General features: G+C 39.0%; 6 protein-coding genes across 8 annotated transcripts; 1 reads left to right on the forward strand and 5 right to left on the reverse strand.

Annotated features, from left to right (window-relative positions):
- The first annotated feature begins 468 nt into the window (after positions 1 to 468).
- LOC18026333 lies at positions 469 to 1257 on the forward strand. Its single transcript, XM_006409263.2, has one exon. It carries the CDS (start codon positions 581 to 583, stop codon positions 1019 to 1021), a length of 441 nt encoding a protein of 146 aa, XP_006409326.1. The 5' UTR covers positions 469 to 580; the 3' UTR covers positions 1022 to 1257.
- Positions 1258 to 2494: 1237 nt separating this feature from the next.
- On the reverse strand, positions 2495 to 4929 carry LOC18026334. The gene has a single exon (XM_006409264.2). It carries the CDS (start codon positions 4826 to 4828, stop codon positions 2579 to 2581), a length of 2250 nt encoding a protein of 749 aa, XP_006409327.1. The 5' UTR covers positions 4829 to 4929; the 3' UTR covers positions 2495 to 2578.
- A 1391-nt stretch (positions 4930 to 6320) lies between these two features.
- LOC18026335 (calcium-dependent protein kinase 6) lies at positions 6321 to 9077 on the reverse strand. The gene is made up of 7 exons (XM_024160396.1): positions 8333 to 9077; positions 7895 to 8038; positions 7655 to 7807; positions 7451 to 7566; positions 7209 to 7376; positions 6898 to 7122; positions 6321 to 6805 (listed from the first exon to the last, which is right to left on the reverse strand). The coding sequence occupies exons 1-7, from the start codon at positions 9075 to 9077 to the stop codon at positions 6695 to 6697; spliced, it is 1662 nt and encodes a 553-aa protein (XP_024016164.1). The 3' UTR covers positions 6321 to 6694.
- Positions 9078 to 10557: 1480 nt separating this feature from the next.
- LOC18026336 (mitochondrial phosphate carrier protein 1, mitochondrial) lies at positions 10558 to 12942 on the reverse strand. Of its 3 annotated transcripts, XR_002901311.1 has the most exons (8): positions 12741 to 12942; positions 12451 to 12594; positions 11890 to 12239; positions 11765 to 11808; positions 11297 to 11511; positions 11075 to 11199; positions 10853 to 10974; positions 10558 to 10690 (listed from the first exon to the last, which is right to left on the reverse strand). XR_002901311.1 is itself a non-coding variant. In XM_006409266.2 (7 exons), the coding sequence occupies exons 1-7, from the start codon at positions 12753 to 12755 to the stop codon at positions 10920 to 10922; spliced, it is 948 nt and encodes a 315-aa protein (XP_006409329.1). In that variant the 5' UTR covers positions 12756 to 12942; the 3' UTR covers positions 10782 to 10919. The 3 variants fall into 3 exon arrangements, 1 of the variants encoding a protein (XP_006409329.1); XR_002901312.1 differs by having other exon boundaries at positions 12451 to 12936; XM_006409266.2 differs by lacking the exon at positions 10558 to 10690 and having other exon boundaries at positions 10782 to 10974.
- A 469-nt stretch (positions 12943 to 13411) lies between these two features.
- Positions 13412 to 14924, reverse strand: LOC18026337 (homoserine kinase). Its single transcript, XM_006409267.2, has one exon. The coding sequence runs from the start codon at positions 14841 to 14843 to the stop codon at positions 13731 to 13733; it is 1113 nt and encodes a 370-aa protein (XP_006409330.1). The 5' UTR covers positions 14844 to 14924; the 3' UTR covers positions 13412 to 13730.
- Positions 14925 to 15774: 850 nt separating this feature from the next.
- Positions 15775 to 18869, reverse strand: LOC18026338 (glutamate receptor 3.1). Its single transcript, XM_024160829.1, is given in 6 exon segments — positions 15775 to 16055; positions 16058 to 16202; positions 16293 to 16687; positions 16777 to 16808; positions 16884 to 18510; positions 18611 to 18869. Coding segments are annotated over 6 exon segments (2739 nt in total).
- Between the last annotated feature and the right edge of the window lie 469 nt (positions 18870 to 19338).

Below are 19338 nucleotides of genomic sequence, written 5' to 3' on the forward strand. Positions count from 1 at the left end.
ATTATTTTTTTATTTTTTTGACAATTTGTATTCTGGATATTGTTTTATCATTTGAATTAGGTTTAAAGAGAAAATAAATAATATTTTAGTATAGGAAAAAAAATAAATGAATCTTTTTGTGCAAAAACCTTAAGAATGGAGGGAATATTATTTTTTCCAAAAGTAATAAGAATTTTCAAAGTTTTGAAGGTTTTGTGACTTGTGAGTTGCTTTAAAAATCAAATTCGTTTTAGAGATTAAAACTCGACATAAATCATAGGAACAAAAGATAGATGCCAAAAAAAAATTATAGGAACAATAATTACACCAAATGTACCAACTTTACGGCAAATCACCCACAAATAATCATCATATTAGGACGAACAAAACACCTGGCGCGTCATTATTGGCAAAGAATAAAATTAAATAGGGTCCACAACATACACAGAGATAAAAACCAGTCTGTTTCAAAAGCTGTTCTCACAATCTCTCTCTTACACTTTCTCACTTTCTCACTTTCTCTCTCAAAAGCAACCACATTTCTTCCTTCTTCATCTTCCTCACCCTCTGCAAAAATTTAAGCTTTCGAAGAGAAGAAGCCATGAGCTCCTCAATTATGAAAACCCTTCACATTCGTAAACCCAATTCTCTCCCCGTCTCTTCCACCGCCGCCGCCGCCGACGAACCAGGTCTTCTCCGCCGTCGTCTCTCCTCTCTCTCCCTAAATCTCTCACGTAAAGACCCTTCCACCGCCGCCGCCGACTGTGATTTCACCAGATCCAAATCGGTCTCCGCCATGGGAGAGCGAGTAGGAGGAGGGAGCTCCGTGAAAGAATGGTGGGAATGGAGTTGGTCATTGATTCTCTTGAAGAAATTACCAATCTTCTTCGCTGATCTCGAGTTTAACAAAGACGAAACCAAATCATCGTTTGGTAATCAACAAAGAGGCAGCTTTGCTCAAGTCTTGTTCAGGCTCCGATCTGAGATCCGCCGTCTCCTCCGTCCTTCCTCCGACTCTCTCCCTCTTTCCTGCAAGCGATGACGTGGCAATTGATTCCTAATTCTAATGAACATGAATCTCTTCCTTTGTTGGTGCTTAATTACAAATGTATAATGTGTGTGCTTTAAGTGATTTATTTGCTATAATTCCTAGATTTCGTTGTTTTGAAAACATTTTTTTGTTTGTGAAAATGCTACAATTATTTCATTTGTTTTAGAAGTTGTGCACTTTATCTCTTGTATTATGAAATGATGCAGTTAAAATAGAAACCGTTATTTCCTTTATTTGTTACGCGCCAATTATGATGAAGAATAGAAGATGAAAAAATTACAATGATCATAGATCTGTTTCTTTTTCATCTGAAAGCTGGGTTGTCAAAAAAAAAAAAAAAAAAAACACAAAGAAATATAATGGACTGAAGAACTTTTTTACTACAATACAACAAGTCAGTCAAATTAGAGGCATTTTGAAGATCTTAATTAAAGGTCAAAATATTGGAGCTAAATAGCGTTTTTCAAATGGTTTTATTTTTACTTTTATTTCCTTTTTTTTTGTCTTTGCATGAAAATATGCAGAAATAGCGTTTGATGTGTCTACGAAACGTCGGTTACAATTTTTGTCGGCCATTACCTTTCTTTTTGGTTTTTGGTCGGTGGGGAGTGGACTGATTGCGTCGCGTCGGTGGCGCATATTTCTTAATCCGATCAATGTCTGTCATTAACTAAGTATTTTCATTTTACATATCTTATCGACCGTCATAATAATTTAAGAATAAGTAAAATAGAAGTTGGAAAACAATTTTTTATATAAAAAAACATCATAATGATAAATTTGATTTTATTATTAAAACTCGCCGAATTACAAAATGACAATCATGAATCCAACCTATTCTACAACTTTCAAAAAAAAATTTAGATGACCAAAAAGAAGAAAAAAAAGAATCCAATCTGTTTGACCATCTGATGGAATATAGTAATCAAATGTGATATAAATAACTCAAAATATTTGGTGTGAAGAGTGTATATATGCCCTAATAAATATATAAACAAGTGGGAGCGAGCACATGGTGTCCCTGTCATGTTCCAATCATATTGGGACCATTGTATGACTGATTATTTCGAATAAACCGAGTTTGGCTCCAAGACATCACTTTGATTACATGATTGAAACTTATTAGCTCAATTCATCATATTCCACATTTTACATCGTTTGTTGCTCTTTTCTTATAGTATGAGTTTACATGTACTGAAAAGCATTTTAGATATCATTTTAGAAAGATGCATGATTGATGATCACTCGAAAACCCAAAAAGGGGTCAAAGCTTTCAACAATGGAGATGAAACAAACTTTAACAATTGTTTAAAAAAAAAAAAAACAGAGAGACTATTAAAAATAGTCCTCACAGCATTTTTTGTTCATTCACCACTTTTTGTTAATGGCACTATAAAATCTGTTTCCTTCACTTTTTTTTGTTCCACCAACAGTTACATGGAACTATGAAATCTTTATCATTCATTCTCTTGCAGAAATCTTATACACGTACACTTAACAACATACTTCAAAAACATTCAATAGTAGACTACAAATGATACAAAAAGTTTATTCATCAGAATCAGACGATACTGCCCTATAAATCTCAGTAACATAAGAATAACAATTGTAAGAACAAGTGTATCCGTCCCACTGATAACTAAGAATGGTAGGGAGCCTGCACCGAGAGTTACATACGCAGCAAAGTTTTCTACAAATAGAGGTGTTGTCTACCACTTTTTCTGAACGATCAAATATTCTTGAAGACCGTGTACCTGGCATAACATATGAGAGTATTCCAAAACCGCAGGAAATATGCAATACCACCCCGCAATGTTTGCATGTGTAGAACCATTTCTTTGGGTTCAGCTTTGTTTCACATGCTTCGCACCAATAATACTCATCCACATTGCTTTCACCATAAGACAAGAAGAGAGGATGATCGTCATACCTATGCCTCATTACCTTCTGCGGTAGAACAACACACCAATAGCACAATCTAAACTCACACCAATCACAACTAAAAGAAGCTGATATTCGCTTATTACAAACACTACAAGACGTGGAAGAAAGGAAGCCACATGTCGTGTAGTATAAACGATGTGCATGGCTGTCGTGCACAACTGAATCTGTTACTGTACCGCATCGTACATCTAAAGTAATTGTACCAGATTCGTACCTGAAACCGGAGAAATGTTCACGACAAAGCTCACATGTTGACATTTTTTTAAGAGAATCTGTTCTTAGCGTGAATGGCAGGTTGTGGCACACATGACGTTTCTTCAGAGGAAGGTTAGCACATTTCTCGTGGAGAAAAAAAACACATTGCTTGCAACTGTAGAACGACGGTTCTGAACAAATTTGAAAGACACATGCTGTACAACGAATGCTTTCAGGTTGAATCATCCCATCCTTGTTGATCTCTAAGTTATGATCATGGCTGACATGTTTTATCGTCGTGTTATCATCACCGATCACCTGGAATGGTGGAATTTCCTCTTCTTCCGGTGTACCTTCCAGCTCCACCTGGTCCCATACGTCTTTTCTTGTTGCGCATCTTAAGTGAAAAACAATCTTCTTGTCAGAGCATTTGTAGCAAGAATAACCACCGTAGAACCCATCTACCTTCTGACGGCAAAATTTGCATTTCCATTCTCCATGTCCAAGACCAAGACGAATTGTGTAATAAACGCGGTGATCATGGCGGTTGATGTTAATGACTCGAGGTAAATCGATACATTCCCGATGAATCATGAAATTGCACTGGAGACAGAAATAAGGGCTTTGGTCACCTTGCGTCCCACAAGCATCGCAAGTGAACTTGATGTGTCTTGGAACAAGATGAAGTTGATGTTCATGAGTCCTGGAGCTTAGAACAGCAAGTGGTGGTTGGCTATGCATACACCTCTCGCATATCTTGAAGTGACAAACATCACAGTGGTGAAGTGTAACGATACGATTAAACCCTATCCCGCAGAGAAGGCACTTCTTGGCGGCGTCATCACGTGTACATTTATGGGACTTGAGTTTGTGTTTGGGGTGGGAAGTGTGGTAAGCTTCATAGAAACATCCCACATGGAGGATAAACTTGCATTGTTGACATCTATTTGCATATTCCTTGACGGAAATTGGTACGGAACACACTTCGCAGTGTTCCAATCCTTCAGACGGGTCACCAAGTGAGACTTGGAGTGGATGCTCGTGTCCGTGAGAATACCCACCAGGAGCAGCAAGATAGACACATCCCACATGCAAGACAAACCCACATTGTTGTTGACATCTATATCCAAATTCATAATCTGAAATCGTAGAGTGACACACTTTGCAGATTTCCTCCCCATGGTAGTCTACGAAACTGCTAGACAGATCTCCAAGTGAGAGTTGGAGTGGATGCTCGTGTCCGTGGGAATTTTCAGGAAGAACAAGTTGAGTAGTTCTCCATGCACACCTCAAATGCAAGTAGAACTCACATATTGAACAGCAATAACCGATTTCGAACCAATCAGCTTGACACATTGAACAAATAATTAGCATGGACTCATGATTTCGGATGAGCTTAAGAGGATGGTCGGGATGAGATGCGTGGGTGATTTCTGGTAAGGCTTCGACACACTCTTTATGGAACACAGCTTTACACCCCAACTCATTACAACGGTAACCTCCGTAAATGTAACTTTCGTTATCTAGAGGTGAGCAACACGCAACACACCGACCAGAAACAAACCGAGTAAAAGGTGTCAAAGGATGGTCGTGAAATTCAGTTACCTCTTCCATGGTGATTTCTATCCTCTTATCTTCAGTCTCTGATAGTGATACCATAAAGGAATTGCTTAAAACAAGAGATAGATCACTTAGGATCAGATATACATGAACTACTTTTTTTTTTCTTCTTTTTTTTTTCAACCCTTCTTAGGTTTTACAAGGTTCTTCTCGTTCTCATGATATATTTATAGAAACGGTGAGAAACTTGGAAAAAACATACTAGTGGAGGACAGATGTCTTCATCGGAGTTCAGCTTGAGAATCTAAGGGCTGCAAATTTGTTTGACAGCTTGATCTGACAACTGCTTTACCCTACTCTGCTTTACCCTACTCTGCTTTGCAGTATTCTGCTTTACCCTACTCTGCTTTTCTGTTTATCACATGTCTGATGTCTCCATTGAATGACCCCACTGTGAGTTGTTGTTGACGAGGAGTGAGTTTTTGTTGGGCTTAGCTGCTTCTTTCTTTTGGTCCATCTTTGTTTTTCTTGTAAACTCATCATTCAAAACGTCAATCTTACTTTATTTTTTGTTTCTCTGCTTTGGCGATACGAGAGCTCACCCTAACATTTCCAAATGATATTCCTCCTTGTCTCGCAAGGTTGGTTAACAGCTCTGTCAAAACGATTTGGAAAGCGTAACAATATAAAGAGAATGCTTTTGACTTCAGTATTTACTTACTCGCTTCATAGGCTTGATTTCTTTTTTTTACCTGTTACGAGATCTTTCGGGAAAGACCTGGTTTCTGAATTGTGAGCTCGAGAATGCGCTGGAATAAGACAGAGCTCTTTACTGGTCTTTGTTCTTCCTAAAAGTATATTTAAAAAATAATGAGACTGATTCATAGAAGTGGTAGGGCAAAAGACTCACGGTAGAGTCCAAGAACTTTGTAATCATGTTTTGTACCTCCAAAACTCAATAGCTTCATCCTTAAGAGTTAAACCTCGAATGGTCAAATCAAACTTTTTCTGTGTTTGCAGCTAACTTGGTGGAGAGGAAAGAATAATCTACCAACACAACAGCATCATACAAGACTCTACTCAACAAATTTCTTCTTCAGATTTCTGCATGGAGAGACCTTTTAATCACCATTCACCACATTGGTTATCAGTTCTCACTTTATCTGTAAGCACAACAAAACAATTTGTAGAACCATACATGTAAATGTTCTTATAATTTGTAATAATTCAGACGATTTATTTTTTTTAAAAAAATCTATTTGACCATTTTATGGAATATATACTAATCAAAGGTAACATAAATATAACTCAAAGCATGTGGTGTGAAGAGTATATATGGCCAACTAGATAGATTATAAACAAGTGGAGCACGTGGTGTCCCTGTCCTGTTCCAATCTACCATATTGGGAGTTTGGGACCAATATCTGATTGATTGTTTCGAACAAATATGAGTTTGGTTCCAAGACATCACTTATTAGCTCATCATATTCCACATTTTACATCGTTTATTACACTTTTCATATAGTATGTACTAGAGAGCATTTTAGAGAGCTTTAGAGGTTCACTAGTACCCTTATGGAAAGATGATTGATCTCTCAAAAAACCCAAAAAGGGGTCAAAGGCTTTCAACAATGGAGATGAAACAAACATTAACAATTGTTACAAAAAAAAAAAACAAAAACGAAACAGAGAGACAAATAGAGAAATAGTCCTCACAGCTACTGATGGAAACACAACGAAACACTTTTTTTTGTTCATCCACCACTTTTAATCATACAGTAGTTTCTTTTTTACATTTTAAACTCAAACCTTCCAAGGATTCAGATTTTGGCTTCCTGCACCTATGAATCCGGTTTCTCTTCAGCCTTTACTGTGATTGAAGATTGCAAATATTGATTCCATGGAAACAGTTGCAGCCTCACCGAAGCAAATATTACAAAGACGCTGTGTGTAGTGTCTATGTGCCTAGGCATCTCTCATGCTGATGTTTAGGCTATTTCTCATTGTTCGTCTCCCAACACCTGCATTTCCCTTTTGCATCATCGCAACAAATTCTCCATAGTCAATCCGTCCATCCTGTAACAACAAGAAAAATCGAAGCTTTATCAGCCAATACCAATGGTAAAAGGTAGAAGTTAAGAACATGTCAAGAGGGCAAAAAAGCTTACATTGTCTTGATCTACTTCTTTGATTACATCTTCAAGAAAAACATCGGTCATCCCATGTTCAACGCAAGATTGTTGCAGCTCATCAATGGTGATGTAACCGCTTCCGTCTTTGTCAAAATACTGAAACGCGGAGACAAGATGCTCTTCTCTGTCTAGTTTATTCAGATGGATCGTCGCTGCAATAAACTCACTGTAATCTATAGTTCCGCTGTTGTCAACATCAGCCTAAGATATAAACACACAATATGGTCATTGTCAATCTATATAGCGAAATGAAATAGTTTACATTTCCCAAAAGGATGCATTTTTACCGCTTCCATAAGATCCCGGATCTCAGTGTCTTTCAAAGTTGAGCCATATCTTCTCAATCCAGCTTTGAGTTCATCAAAAGTAATTGCACCGCTGTTATCAGTATCCATTGCCTCAAACATTTCTCTTAAACCTGCAATCTCTTCTTCTGAGAGGCTCTCAGCTATCACCTGATTAAACCATAATAAGTAACATGAGTTGTCTAAAATGGATGTGATGCAGAGACAATGGAAGATAAAGTCACCTTTAAAGCCATCTTCTTTAATTTATTCATTGCAGAAAACTGTTTGAGACGAGACAGAACAGCCGGATCAAGTGCTCTATCTGGTGCAACTCCGTTCTCACAGATCCATGGATGACCTGAGAAAGAGGAGAAACAACACAAGATATAGTCTAATGTTTTTGTGATTGCCAAAGACATTTATACAAAATGAGAATGATTACGTACGCATGACTTCATGAGCGGTCAAGCGTTCAGAAGGACTTGAGCATAACATCTTCCGGATCAGATCTTTAGCACTGTCGGATATGACAGGCCACGGGTCTGAGTCAAAGTCAATGTATCCTTTCAAGACAGCATCAAATATCCCTTGCTGTGTTTCTGTTTCCATAAACACAAAACCATAATTCAGGAAATTCTCGTCTATAGACAGTAAGAGAATGCATATAAGCGGCTATATGCCATTACCTGCCCAGAAAGGTGGGACACCACTTAGTAAAATATAGAGTATAACACCAGCAGTCCACACATCAGCTTCTGGACCGTAATGTTTGAGAAGAACCTCAGGAGCAACATAGTATGGACTTCCAACAACATCCTTGAATATTTGGCCTGGAATTAGAGTAAGTAAACACATTTAGGCAAAACAAAAAGGAGCACTTTAGAGATCAAGCATGAGCACTTAGGCTGCAAAGTTGTTGCATTTACAGTGAATAGAAACTCATATGAATGTATGTATCCACTAAATGTTGTATACCAATAGTACCCATCATGGTACTTGAATAGATTCAGAACAAAGATTCATCTAAGATAATCCATTGTAGTACTAGCAAATTCTTTACAACCAAATCAGGGTCTACAGTTTCCTAAGATGCTTTGACAGTAAAAACTAGATTACAACATTACCTGGTTTGAAGAAAACGGAGAGCCCAAAATCAATGGCCTTGAGAGAGAAATCATCATCCTTATTAACCAACAAGAAATTCTCTGGCTTCAAGTCTCTATGCATGACACCGAGCGAATGACACGCCTCAACAACCCCGACAATGATCTTGGTCAACTCGGCAGCTTTTCTCTCGCTGTAGTGCCCTCTCTGAATAATCCTATCAAACAACTCACCACCAGCACAAACCTCCATCACAATGTGAACATACAAAGGGTCCTCATAAGCTCCTTTAATCGTAACAATGTTCTTGTGACCAGCTAAATGGTGCATTATCTGAATCTCCCTTCTAACATCCTCAACATCTTCCTTAGAGATCAGTTTCCTCTTGGATATAGACTTACAAGCATAGTCAACACCCGTAGCAACCTCGGTGCACAGATACGTCGTCCCGAATTGTCCTTGTCCTAACTTACGGCTCAATGTGTAAAGATCACGAATGTTTGGAGTCTTGTGACCAAGAACATAGTAAGCTTGATTGTCCATGTTACGCCGCATAATGGGTTCTCTTGCAGGAATCACAAGAACTGGATTGTTGTTGTTGTTGTTGTTGTCCTTTTTCTGATCTTCTTTGAAGAAGTCTTGTTCGGTGGTGGTCGGAGAATGATCGGAGGAAACGTTGGTAGTGGTTTTGGAATTCTCCTCGGGCCGACTATTATTGCCCTCGTAGATTTTGTCCTTGAAAGAACCACGGCATGAATTGCCCATGAAACAATGGCAAATTAACCTAAAAATCTCTATTCACAACTTTCACTTTCTTCTTCTCCTCATCCAACGAAAACTGTTATGAAGAAGAAAAAGACAGAAACTCTGAATCAGACAAGAGAAGCAAAAAAGTATTGAACTTGGAACGAAATCAGACAACCCACATCAGATCAAGCATCAGAAATGATAAAAAAAAAAATTGTAATCTAATCAAGAAAATATTAAAAGACAAGAGCTCCTAAAAAGTCGTTTCTTTTAGCTGATAGGTATATTCAGGAGATGTTTCATCGATCATTTACCAATATTATAGGATTATTGATCCCACATAAGAATCAAAACAGAGGAACCCGTAATAAAAGAAAAATCATAAACAGAGGATCTAGTACCAGAATAGCAGAACAGCGAGGGAGAAAAATGAAATGGATTAGGATTAAGATTAAGAAATCTGATTAATATTCCTGGGAGACGAAGAAGAAAGAAGAAAAACTCTGAAAAAGATAAATATTCGTCAATACTTTAAAGTCAATAACAAAAGGAAACAAAACAAAAGGTTTCTTTTTTTCTTTCTTTTTTTATATATCTCTGTGTTGCTGTTTCTTGTTTCTGGTTTGATTAATTGGAATCGTTGAATCATCAGTGTGTAAAGTTTTATTCTTTTGTGGATTTCTTATTATGAAGGAAAGAGGATGGTGCAGAGAAAGGTCTTATTAGTGCTTCATCACCTAAACGCGGTTTCGTCTCACCTTCTTCATTCGTTAACCCATTTTCTAATTATTAATTAATCATCATATCTCTCTTTTACTGGTCTAATGATATAGTTAAGCAAGTAGGAAGAATAAAAGTTGTTAAATTCTGTAATGATTTAATTAGGATAACTACTTATTTTGAAGAGAATGATTATAAGCCAAACTTAGCTAACTAGATCCCAAATATTTATTGTTAGATTAGATGCATATAGTTAAGAGTTAATTTTATGGCTTAATATAACAGATTGAAACAGTTGCCAACTTATTGATTTTCAAAGAAAAGAAGATTTATTATGTTGACTTTTAAACTTTTCACATTTGTTCATCAAGATTATTTTCCCCTTTTTACTAGCATATCTAGATATATAGATTTATTAATTAAATGCATCATTTTTCTTACAAGAACAAATGCGTGAGACATGTCATTGTCGGTTCGTGATTTTAGATCGCAGACTACAATTGTCTCGCACGTGGTACTAAATTTAGTTTTGGAATTGCGTTTTATTTTTTCTTTTTGTCAATCCATTTCTTAAAAATTTATATACTTTTCAATGATAAACAGTTAACGATGTCAATGACCAAACGCAATTTTTCTTTGTTTTATTAGAATGATCGGTCATAAATAAAAGTCATATATTAGCTGCTATAAAGTTGTCCAATCTTCTTGTAAATAATAACAAAATTAAATATAAATGACGATATTATGAAAGACGTCACTAACTAAATAGCTGTAGAATAAATACTTTTCTAAAACCGGTGGTAAGATTCAATCCAAGTACCTTGGAAGCTTCTGAGCAACCCAAGAACAATAAATTCTCAGTCTTCTCTTCTCAGACAAGATGGTCCAGGTCAGTTACAAGATCATAGTTTCTGTGTACACCAATATTACTCATTAGCAGCTTACTTACAAATCCAGTTCAACAAATGCATTTGAGCGTGCAAAAAAAAAAAAAAAAAAACAGATCAAAATGCTCATTCTAATCGCTACACAACGCTCACAAGACTCGGTATCTACTTGCAAGAAAATCTTACATAGAAATATATGGTTTTAGCTTCTTGTTTTCTGATGTTGACAGAAATGAAACTACTCTTCTAAGCTTCACACTGATAATTTAATTGCATCCACCGGTTTCTCCACTCCTCCACTTGTAGGGCTATAGTTTTCACAATTGTTTATAATCACTGTTTAGATGAGAATCGGAGCCGAAAAGATTAAAGCTTCTGATAAAGAAATTTGGAGAGATGACTACTTACAATCCACTTAAGACTTTGATGGCGTCATAAAAGAACCATTGCAAGGTTATGACAGGTCCAACGATCGTGATCCGAACAGGAAGACTTCTGGTGAAGAGGCCAACAAACCCAATGTTCCTCACGGCCTGAAGCTCAAGCAATATAACCAACATCAATCAACCAAGAATACATTGCAAAGTGGATATCAAATATTGATTTGCAGATGATGATTAAGGAGTTTACCTGCAACACGTTCTTGGCTTTGTTGTTGTATAGAGACGAAAGAACAACATCTGCAGGGTTAGAGATGACTGTACCTACGGCACCAGCAGTATAACCAGCAAGACATGTGACACCGAGCTGTTGAGTTTTAGAGCAATCTTGCTTCCTTTTCTGGATAACTTTTTGATATATAAACTCAACTGACTGCTCAAACGTTGAGAACATCACCATAGAAACTGAAACCACATAGGAGACAGACATCATCAACAAGATATGGTTTTGGTAGAGAACTTAACCAAGTCTACAAAAACGCTAATGTGCAATGGACATCCTCAGGTCAAGCATGTCCTGGAAGTTAATGCCTAAAATTATATGATTTGATTACATAACTGGTGGTTGAGAAGTCTTAATAGATTAAGATCAAACTGATGCATATATATGATGATTTTCAAAATGATAACCAGGCATTGCACAAAGCAGTAATATTACATGGAAGATTGCGACACCAGAGCGGAAAAAGTCCCCTGTGGAAGCTGCATTTTGGAAAGATAAAGACTCAAAAAACGAACGCAAAGTGACAACCAAGCAGAGTGATTCTGAGAAAAAGGGCTTACCCAGCAAGACCTTCATTTCTATATACTCTTGGAAAGCCATCAAGCAACCCTTTTGCGAACATGGGCTGTGTCTGAACTCTAACTTTTATAGCTTCAAAAGGACATAAGGCCATATCGGCGAATATCTGAGCAGAAGCACTACTGAGAAAATATATGGAAGTTCTGTTATGATTAGGCAACACATTGCTGTAGAGCGTCTTGAAGTACTCATACAGTCCGAATCTGCATCCACCTTGAACACCATAGCCTAAAAGCTTCCCTGACCAACCCCTCCAGAGATAAGAATGGCCATGTTCTCTTAACAGAGTGGAGAAACCGGAAGGTATGCTATTGTACTTCACTGGATTCACCTACAAGAGAGTGATATTTATTGAATTAATCAATCATCATGATGATCCAATTTGAGCACAGAGTAAAGAAGCAAACATCCTAAATCTAGCAATTTGATCCATCATTACATATCCCTAAGAACACACGAGACAAAGCCACTAAAAGAAACAAACAAGATTGGGGGATTTTCAACTGACAAAGGAATCAAGAAGCAGAGGATTGAAAGAAAACCTGCATATTGACTTTGAGAACATCAAGAGGAGTTATAGCCAAATGGGTTGTTCCGGCACTGAACATTCCTCCCATGGTGCAAACAGTGTAAAACCAAGGAGACGACAGCTGATCGTCTAGTTTCCTCTTGACACTTGTCATCTTCTACAAAAAAAAAAGTCGTTTCGGATCCCGATAAACCCTAAAAGTTGTTCCTTGGCGTGTTCTCCGGAAAACCCAAAACCCAGAAATGAAGAAACACGTCAGGAGAAGGTCACATGAAAGCTATAGAAGAGGGAGAAAGAGCATACGTGGAGGGTTCTCATTTCTGATGGCGATTCTTTGTCCACGTCTCACGGACGCCAAAGACAAGGCCCAGAAGGAAACAGAACACTCTCTTTTACTTTTTTCCCAACATAGACAAATAAAGTTCCAAACTTTCGGGAACGGGTTCGCGTAAAAATCGCATCTTTACTGAAATGGATGTTACATATTTAGGTTTCATGCCGGCGGCTAGATTCGTTGCTTACCGTTGCCGGGATTTTTATGAGTCCTCTATTCGAATTGGGCTTTCCATGGGCCTTAGAATCGTCATCAACTTTGTAAAACAAAAGTTCTACAAAAATATAGACTTTGATTGATCTGAATTGGCATTTCCATTGAAGCAGTTCACAGGTGATGCAGCCCTATCTTTGCGTCTCCTGCCTCTGCTTCTCTTCTCTTACTGTATTCTACATTCTTAAGCTCTATTTGGAGACGATTAAAGCTGTCAATTTCAAAACTTTAAGATTGATTTGGAAATCTGGCACTCCTTAATAGGGGTTTTGTCTGTTACTTGCTCAATTTTGTGCTTTTGTTGCTCATCTTAGTTTCATTGTCTTGCCTGATTCTTTTTCTGATACATTGTGAGCTTATGTTTCAACGATTAGTAATTAGTGGCAGACAGTGTTTGTTAACTTGCAGCTGAGTGGAAAACCAAAACTTAACTTGTAAATCAATACTCATTCAAAATATCCAAAAGCTACAACCGTTTTATTTGAAATCACAAACCCGTAAATCACTAAACTTCCAATCCCTAAAAACTTCCGGTCAAGCCTTTGCATATGTTACAAACTCCCTCTCAAATCAAAGTCATGACAAAAGAGAGTGAACAAAACTCAGAGTACACTGTCCTTGTTCTGAAATAAACCATCTCTCTATAGTTCTCTCTTGAGTGGATAAAAGTTTAAAGTTGGAATCTTTTATTATCACCTGTAAATTACAGAGGAAGATCTATTCCAAATCCCAGGAAAACTCAGAAATCATCTGGAGATGCTATTGACAAGCCTAGCACCAATCTTATCAAGCTTCTTCACAGAAGCAACAGATTTCAAGTGTCCAACTTTCAAAAACGCTTCCACCATCTTCTCTCCGATCATTTCTCCCTTCTCCGCCGCATCAATCACCGCAACCGCCGTTGGTCCTGCTCCACTAATCGTGCATCCAAAAGCTCCAGCTTCCAAAGCCGCCTTTTTCACAGCTTCCATTCCCGGAATCAATGGAGCTCTCGTCGGCTCAACAACTTTATCCGACGACAAAGCCTTCCCAAGCATCACCGCGTCTCCTTCTAGCACCGCCGCGACTAAAGCAGCCGCTTGGCTACTGTTCCAGACATGGTGAACCATCGGAATCTCTGTAGGCAATGCAGCTCTCATCTTCTTGGTCGGAGCTTCGAACTCAGGGCTCACTAGAACAAAGAAGAGATCTTTATCCGCCGGGAATCTCAACGGCTTTAGATCAAGTGGCTCGTAGTTCCTAATCAGAACGAATCCACCCATAATCGCCGGTGCTATATTATCGGCGTGATAGCCGGAAACCTTAGCTTCCGATTCTAAACCGGCTAAAACCAATTCTTCCCTCCCTAATTTCCGGCCAAAGATCTCGTTAACCGCCACGGCGGCTGCGGCGGCGCTGGCTGCGCTTGAACCTAGACCGCTCCCTAAAGGAAGGCCTTTGTGCAAATCCAACGATAAACCAACGGATCGGATCCCTAGCATCTTCATCGTTGCAATGGCGGCGATTCCGGCGCAGTTTCGGAGAGGGTTCGTGCTGAGTTTCGTCGTGGTTCCGGTGATCTCCGAGATTAAGATCTCGCCGGCGCGTACGGAAGGATCCACGCGGAGAGTCACGTGGTCTCCGAGACCGTCGACGGCGCATCCTAAGAAATCGAAGCCTGGTCCTAGGTTAGCGACGGTCGCCGGCGCGAAAGTCTTGACGGAGGTGAAAACCGGCTCCGGCTCGACGGCGATGAGGGTTTGTACGGAAGCTCTGCATCGAAAGAGGGAGACTTTCGCGAATAACGGCGGCGATGGTTTCGATTTGGGTTGGAAATAGGAAATGGGTTTGGAAGGAGATTGAAAGCAGAGAGTCGCCATTGATCAACAAAAGCAGAGATCGAACGAAAACAAAAACCCTTCAAAAACGGATTATAAATAAGAGAGACAGAGAGAGTTGAAGACACGTGACCACCTAACCTAATGTTTTTCCACTAAAGCTGATTGCTTTGAGAGTGGAGTGAGATCATCGAAATTTAGATATCGACATTGAAATCAACGGCTTAACCACAAAACATCTAAACCAAACTGAACCGAACCCGAAAGCTTGTCCATTTCATCATGCTTCTGATTTGGTATTAGCCTCAACAGAGTCTTGAAAGCTTGGAAGGACTTAGACTAAAGTTTCCACTTGGCGGTTCGGATAATCTACGTTCTTTCCATAATCTTACGACTCTATTAAAGCCGAGAACATAAGGATCGCGAACAAAGACGAGCCGTAACCCCAACCAAGCTCAAAGTCATTGCTACAAGGAGACACAATGGTTCGGTTTGCTCTCAAGACTGTGAGAAAGTCCTTTGCTGATTTTCTCCACCTGTTCTTCTTTTATAATGAGTCTTCCCTAATTAGCTTTCTTTATTTTCTAACTAACCAGAGTGTGACTTTGGGGGGACAAGGATCATGCATGCATGAACAATGTTTCTTGACTAACATATGTTATGTTTTGTGCCCCATGCGAATCAACCAATACTTCCTCTGTAAAGCTGATTACTTTTAGAGTGGAGTGAGATCAGATTCAGATCTTGACATTTTCCATTCCCTTTGACCAGATTCTTAACCGAACTGAACCGGACTGGAAAAGCTTGTCCACTTTTGTCTGTCTTGACAAGTAGTTCTGAAGTTAAGTTTATGCTTAATTTTGGATGATTGGTATACATCTATATCTAAAACAAAATCCCATTTTTCTTACAAATGAGGTGTGTGTTAAAATGTACAGCTGAACAAATTATAAGGTACACCTTTTCATATTGTTCAAGATGTGATACTATTCGCATCCATAGAAAGATTGCTCCTTTTCCGCTTCAACCTTCTCTTGGATTCTTCTTCCTTTTGATCAACATATGCTAGAAACCTTTGCAGCTTTTTAAGACGTGAACTTTTTGGTGCAGGTATAGCAGCTGCTTCTTCTTCTTCTTCTGGCGTGTGTTTGCAGAAGTCGCGGACTATCTTGAAGAAGTGGATAAGGAGAGCGACAAAACAAGCGATACCACATACTAGGAACATTCCCCAGAAGCTATGCACATTGAGCTGACAGAGTCACCTAACTGAGACCAGTGCGGGCTGCTGCAGTTAGATTTGGAAAGCCATCTGTCATGGATCTTCTGAAGCTCACCAGTTTCAGATAAACCAAGAATCGCGGTTGACATATCAACTGCTAAAGGAGAGTCTCTTGGAAATGCCTGTTTGAACAGAAATGCAAACAAATTTAATCAGATTATGTTCAAACATGCGGCTAAAGAGAGACAATATTCAGAAGATGGCAAACTCACAAATCCCCAACCGTTTCTGGTGAATTCTTGGCCTCTTATGGCAAACTTACAGTAATCTGATAGGAAGAGATCAACGTAAGGACGTTCATCGACAATTGCAGCAACAGTACCGTTTTGAAGTGCAGTAGCATATTCTTGAGGAGAGCCGAGAGGCACAAGTCTTGATCTGGCAATGTTGAGCTCATCAACCATGTAGTTTTCAGCGAAAGAACCAATCTGGAAGCCAATACGACCAGTGCTGCTAATGAGCGTATCTACTCCTTTTATAGGTGAATTTAGCTGTTGCACTGTAAGCATCGATGTTAGACTCGCAGTGTAGCTAGATGTAATGATCAGAACAACAAAAAGCCATATGAGCAGCACCATACGACCAAGCGTGCTCACTGTTTTCTCTCCTGAGAGTTTAATTTCATAAAAATGTTAAGAAAACACCACACGGAAATTGCAGTAATTAACTAGCTTGAAAGGGGGTTCTGAGACTTACTGTGGGAGAAAAACATTGTCGAGAAGGAGAACCTGCATTGAGAGCTTGCATTAGCTATAGTAATCTTCAATTTATGCAGACAAATAAGATGACTATCGTGTCCCTACCAGAGAATGGTAACGATTTGTCTCCTTGGTGGACCTCGAAACTCATCGTTTTTGCGGTGTTCAAGAATCCATATTACAGCTCCAACAACAATGAAAAACACTGCTGTTACAGCCCACATAGGAGGAGTAAAAGGACGTAAAAATGCCCAAGGATTCTCGTTAGGTGTTGAGACAGGAGCAACCACGACAAGGCCTGACTCAATGTATGGCTGAGTGAAATCCACAATTCTTGTTCGTTTTGTGACAATGGCTACATCTCCTACAACAGCATCAAATTCAACCCCAGTGGTGACCTTGTGAACCAGCTCATTGTAGTTTGGATTCTTGAGACCATCTCCGAAAAAGATGAACTCGTGAGGAACCGGATAAGAAAGCAGTTTCACCGCAGCTTCAAATACATCAATGCAATATCCTTGCACATTATTGCTACTTCCATTGACCCTTGAGACAAAGGCCTTAAAGCTTGCTCTATCAGGAACACCGATTCTCAACAGCTTCCCGTTGTTAGGAAATACCCATCCACGAGGCGTAACTGAAGTCCCACCAGGCCAAGTTACAAGTTTCAGATGTTGGTTTGAGCTAGAGCGGTTTGAAGGTTTGCTGTAAAATGATTCAGGAGGCCCAATAGAGAGACCAGAATGGTTAGACCAGTAACCTATTTGGCGAAATCCGTCGTCAACCACATTGATAATATCATATGAAGGCTGTAACATTGATCTGTCTTGATGAAACTGAACCGGACCTGCTAGACCAGACATCTTTGTATGCATAATGTAATCAAGAAGTTGTGATCCTTGATCAAATCTGCTCAATGCACTTAGATTCAGTGCCTCTCCTTTCAAGCTACTTAATTTTGCATCCTGGGAGAAGGAAAGATTACCTCCAGCTTCCAGATGTGTCTTAATGGCTCGAGCAATGATCCAGACAGTATCATAAGCATACAAACCATAGACATTCAAACCAATAGTCTTATTATTACTCAACTTGTTCTTCCACCGTGCCGCAAAGTCCCTTTTGTTTCTTGAATCCGGCGTGTGAAGACGCAGTGTTAGAACTCCATTGAGAGATTTTCGATCCAAAGGCAAACCTGAGTCTAGTAGAGAAGACAACCAAGTTGTAGCTATCCAAACATAGCCTGTCTCCATCATCCCCAATCTCTCTGCTTCCTCAAAGATCATTTTGCCTGTATTAGGAAAAGTGTTCACAACGATTATCCGAGATTCCATTCTCTGGATCTTAGTCAATTCCTCTATGATCTCAACTGGACTAGAAATCACAACATCCAGAGGAAGTACAGCCTTGTAAGAAATCCTGCAACGCCTCTCTTCAAGCTCATCGCCTAACGCTGTAACGCCATTTCTGCTGTTATCATCATCGTTATACAATGCCACCACATCTGACCAGCCATAGTATGTAATCATCTCTGCAATGGCGCGCATCAGAAAGAGATCGCTAGGTGCTGTTTGGACAAAGAAAGGGAATTGGAGTGGAGAGAGGGTAGGATCAAGAGCCGTGAATGACAACATCGGAACTGTAAGCTCATTGGCGAGATGAGACAAAACATGAGCCATTATTGATGTCTGTGGACCAATTATAGCCACTACATCAGTCTCCATGAATTGCAATGCTGCAACAACAAAAGATTAAGTGGGAAGTAAGTTTTCCAAAAAGCAATCAAGAAAATGGATACAGTGAAAACAAGATTGGTGTTTTTCTTCTTCTTCAACCTCCCATGATGCTGAGGAAACCGCTGCGTTTAGCATCATTGATCATAATACGCAATTTAGATCCACCAAGGAAGCTAGGATCAGAATTTACATCTTCCTCAGCAGCTTTGAAGGCAATATTTGCAATTTGACCGTGCATGGTATTTAAACCGAATAGTGCACCCACTCTAATAACAGGAGGCCTAGAACTAGAACCTCCCTCTGAAAGTAACCCAACACCAGCACCAAGAACAATGAAGCTCAATAGAACCCAATTCATTGCTTGATATTGATCAACAAAATGAGAACTTGAGCTAAAACCCAAACCAGTTTTCACAGGCAGAGAAGCAAAGGAAGTAGCTTTCAGTTTTCAACAGTGAGAAATGGAACTGAAAAGGTGTCACGGAAATAAAACACTTTTAACACAAAAGATGGTTGAGATGAATTAGAGGCAGAGATGATGCCAAACCTCAAAACCAAATCATCCTTTAATAAATAGGAAAAGGAAGATTCGTGATGCGTTGAAAAATTAATGGCTGAAAAGGGATACTCGAAGACATGAGGAACAAGCAAAAGAAAAGAAAATGACAGGAAAGGGAAAAAAGAAGAAGAAAGCGAGAGGCTTGTTCGATAAAAGTAGCGAATATAAAAATCATGAGTACAATCGAAGATTTGAGAAAGGAACAAACTTTTTCTAAACGGGTTTTGAAATTACTTACATAGATAAGACAAAGCTTCGAAATGAAACG

Source organism: Eutrema salsugineum, unplaced genomic scaffold (genome assembly GCF_000478725.1).
Source record: "Eutrema salsugineum unplaced genomic scaffold, Eutsalg1_0 scaffold_11, whole genome shotgun sequence".
NCBI classification, from domain to species: domain Eukaryota; kingdom Viridiplantae; phylum Streptophyta; class Magnoliopsida; order Brassicales; family Brassicaceae; genus Eutrema; species Eutrema salsugineum.

Excerpts from the sequence above, each read along its gene's own strand:
- LOC18026334 (XM_006409264.2), bottom strand. The coding sequence starts at position 4,828 with ATGGTATCACTATCAGAGACTGAAGATAAGAGGATAGAAATCACCATG.
- LOC18026335 (XM_024160396.1), bottom strand. The coding sequence starts at position 9,077 with ATGGGCAATTCATGCCGTGGTTCTTTCAAGGACAAAATCTACGAGGGC. Across the intron at positions 7,808-7,894 it reads TGTCCCACCTTTCTGGGCAG|AAACACAGCAAGGGATATTT; the intron begins GTAATGGCATAT and ends TTATGGAAACAG. Across the intron at positions 6,806-6,897 it reads AAGAAGTAGATCAAGACAAT|GATGGACGGATTGACTATGG; the intron begins GTAAGCTTTTTT and ends TTGTTGTTACAG.
- LOC18026336 (XM_006409266.2), bottom strand. Across the intron at positions 11,512-11,764 it reads CTGGTGTCGCAATCTTCCAT|TTTCTATGGTGATGTTCTCA; the intron begins GTAATATTACTG and ends ATGTGGTTTCAG. Across the intron at positions 10,975-11,074 it reads ATCAAAGTCTTAAGTGGATT|CCCTACAAGTGGAGGAGTGG; the intron begins GTAAGTAGTCAT and ends TGAAAACTATAG.
- LOC18026337 (XM_006409267.2), bottom strand. The coding sequence starts at position 14,843 with ATGGCGACTCTCTGCTTTCAATCTCCTTCCAAACCCATTTCCTATTTC.
- LOC18026333 (XM_006409263.2), top strand. The coding sequence starts at position 581 with ATGAGCTCCTCAATTATGAAAACCCTTCACATTCGTAAACCCAATTCT.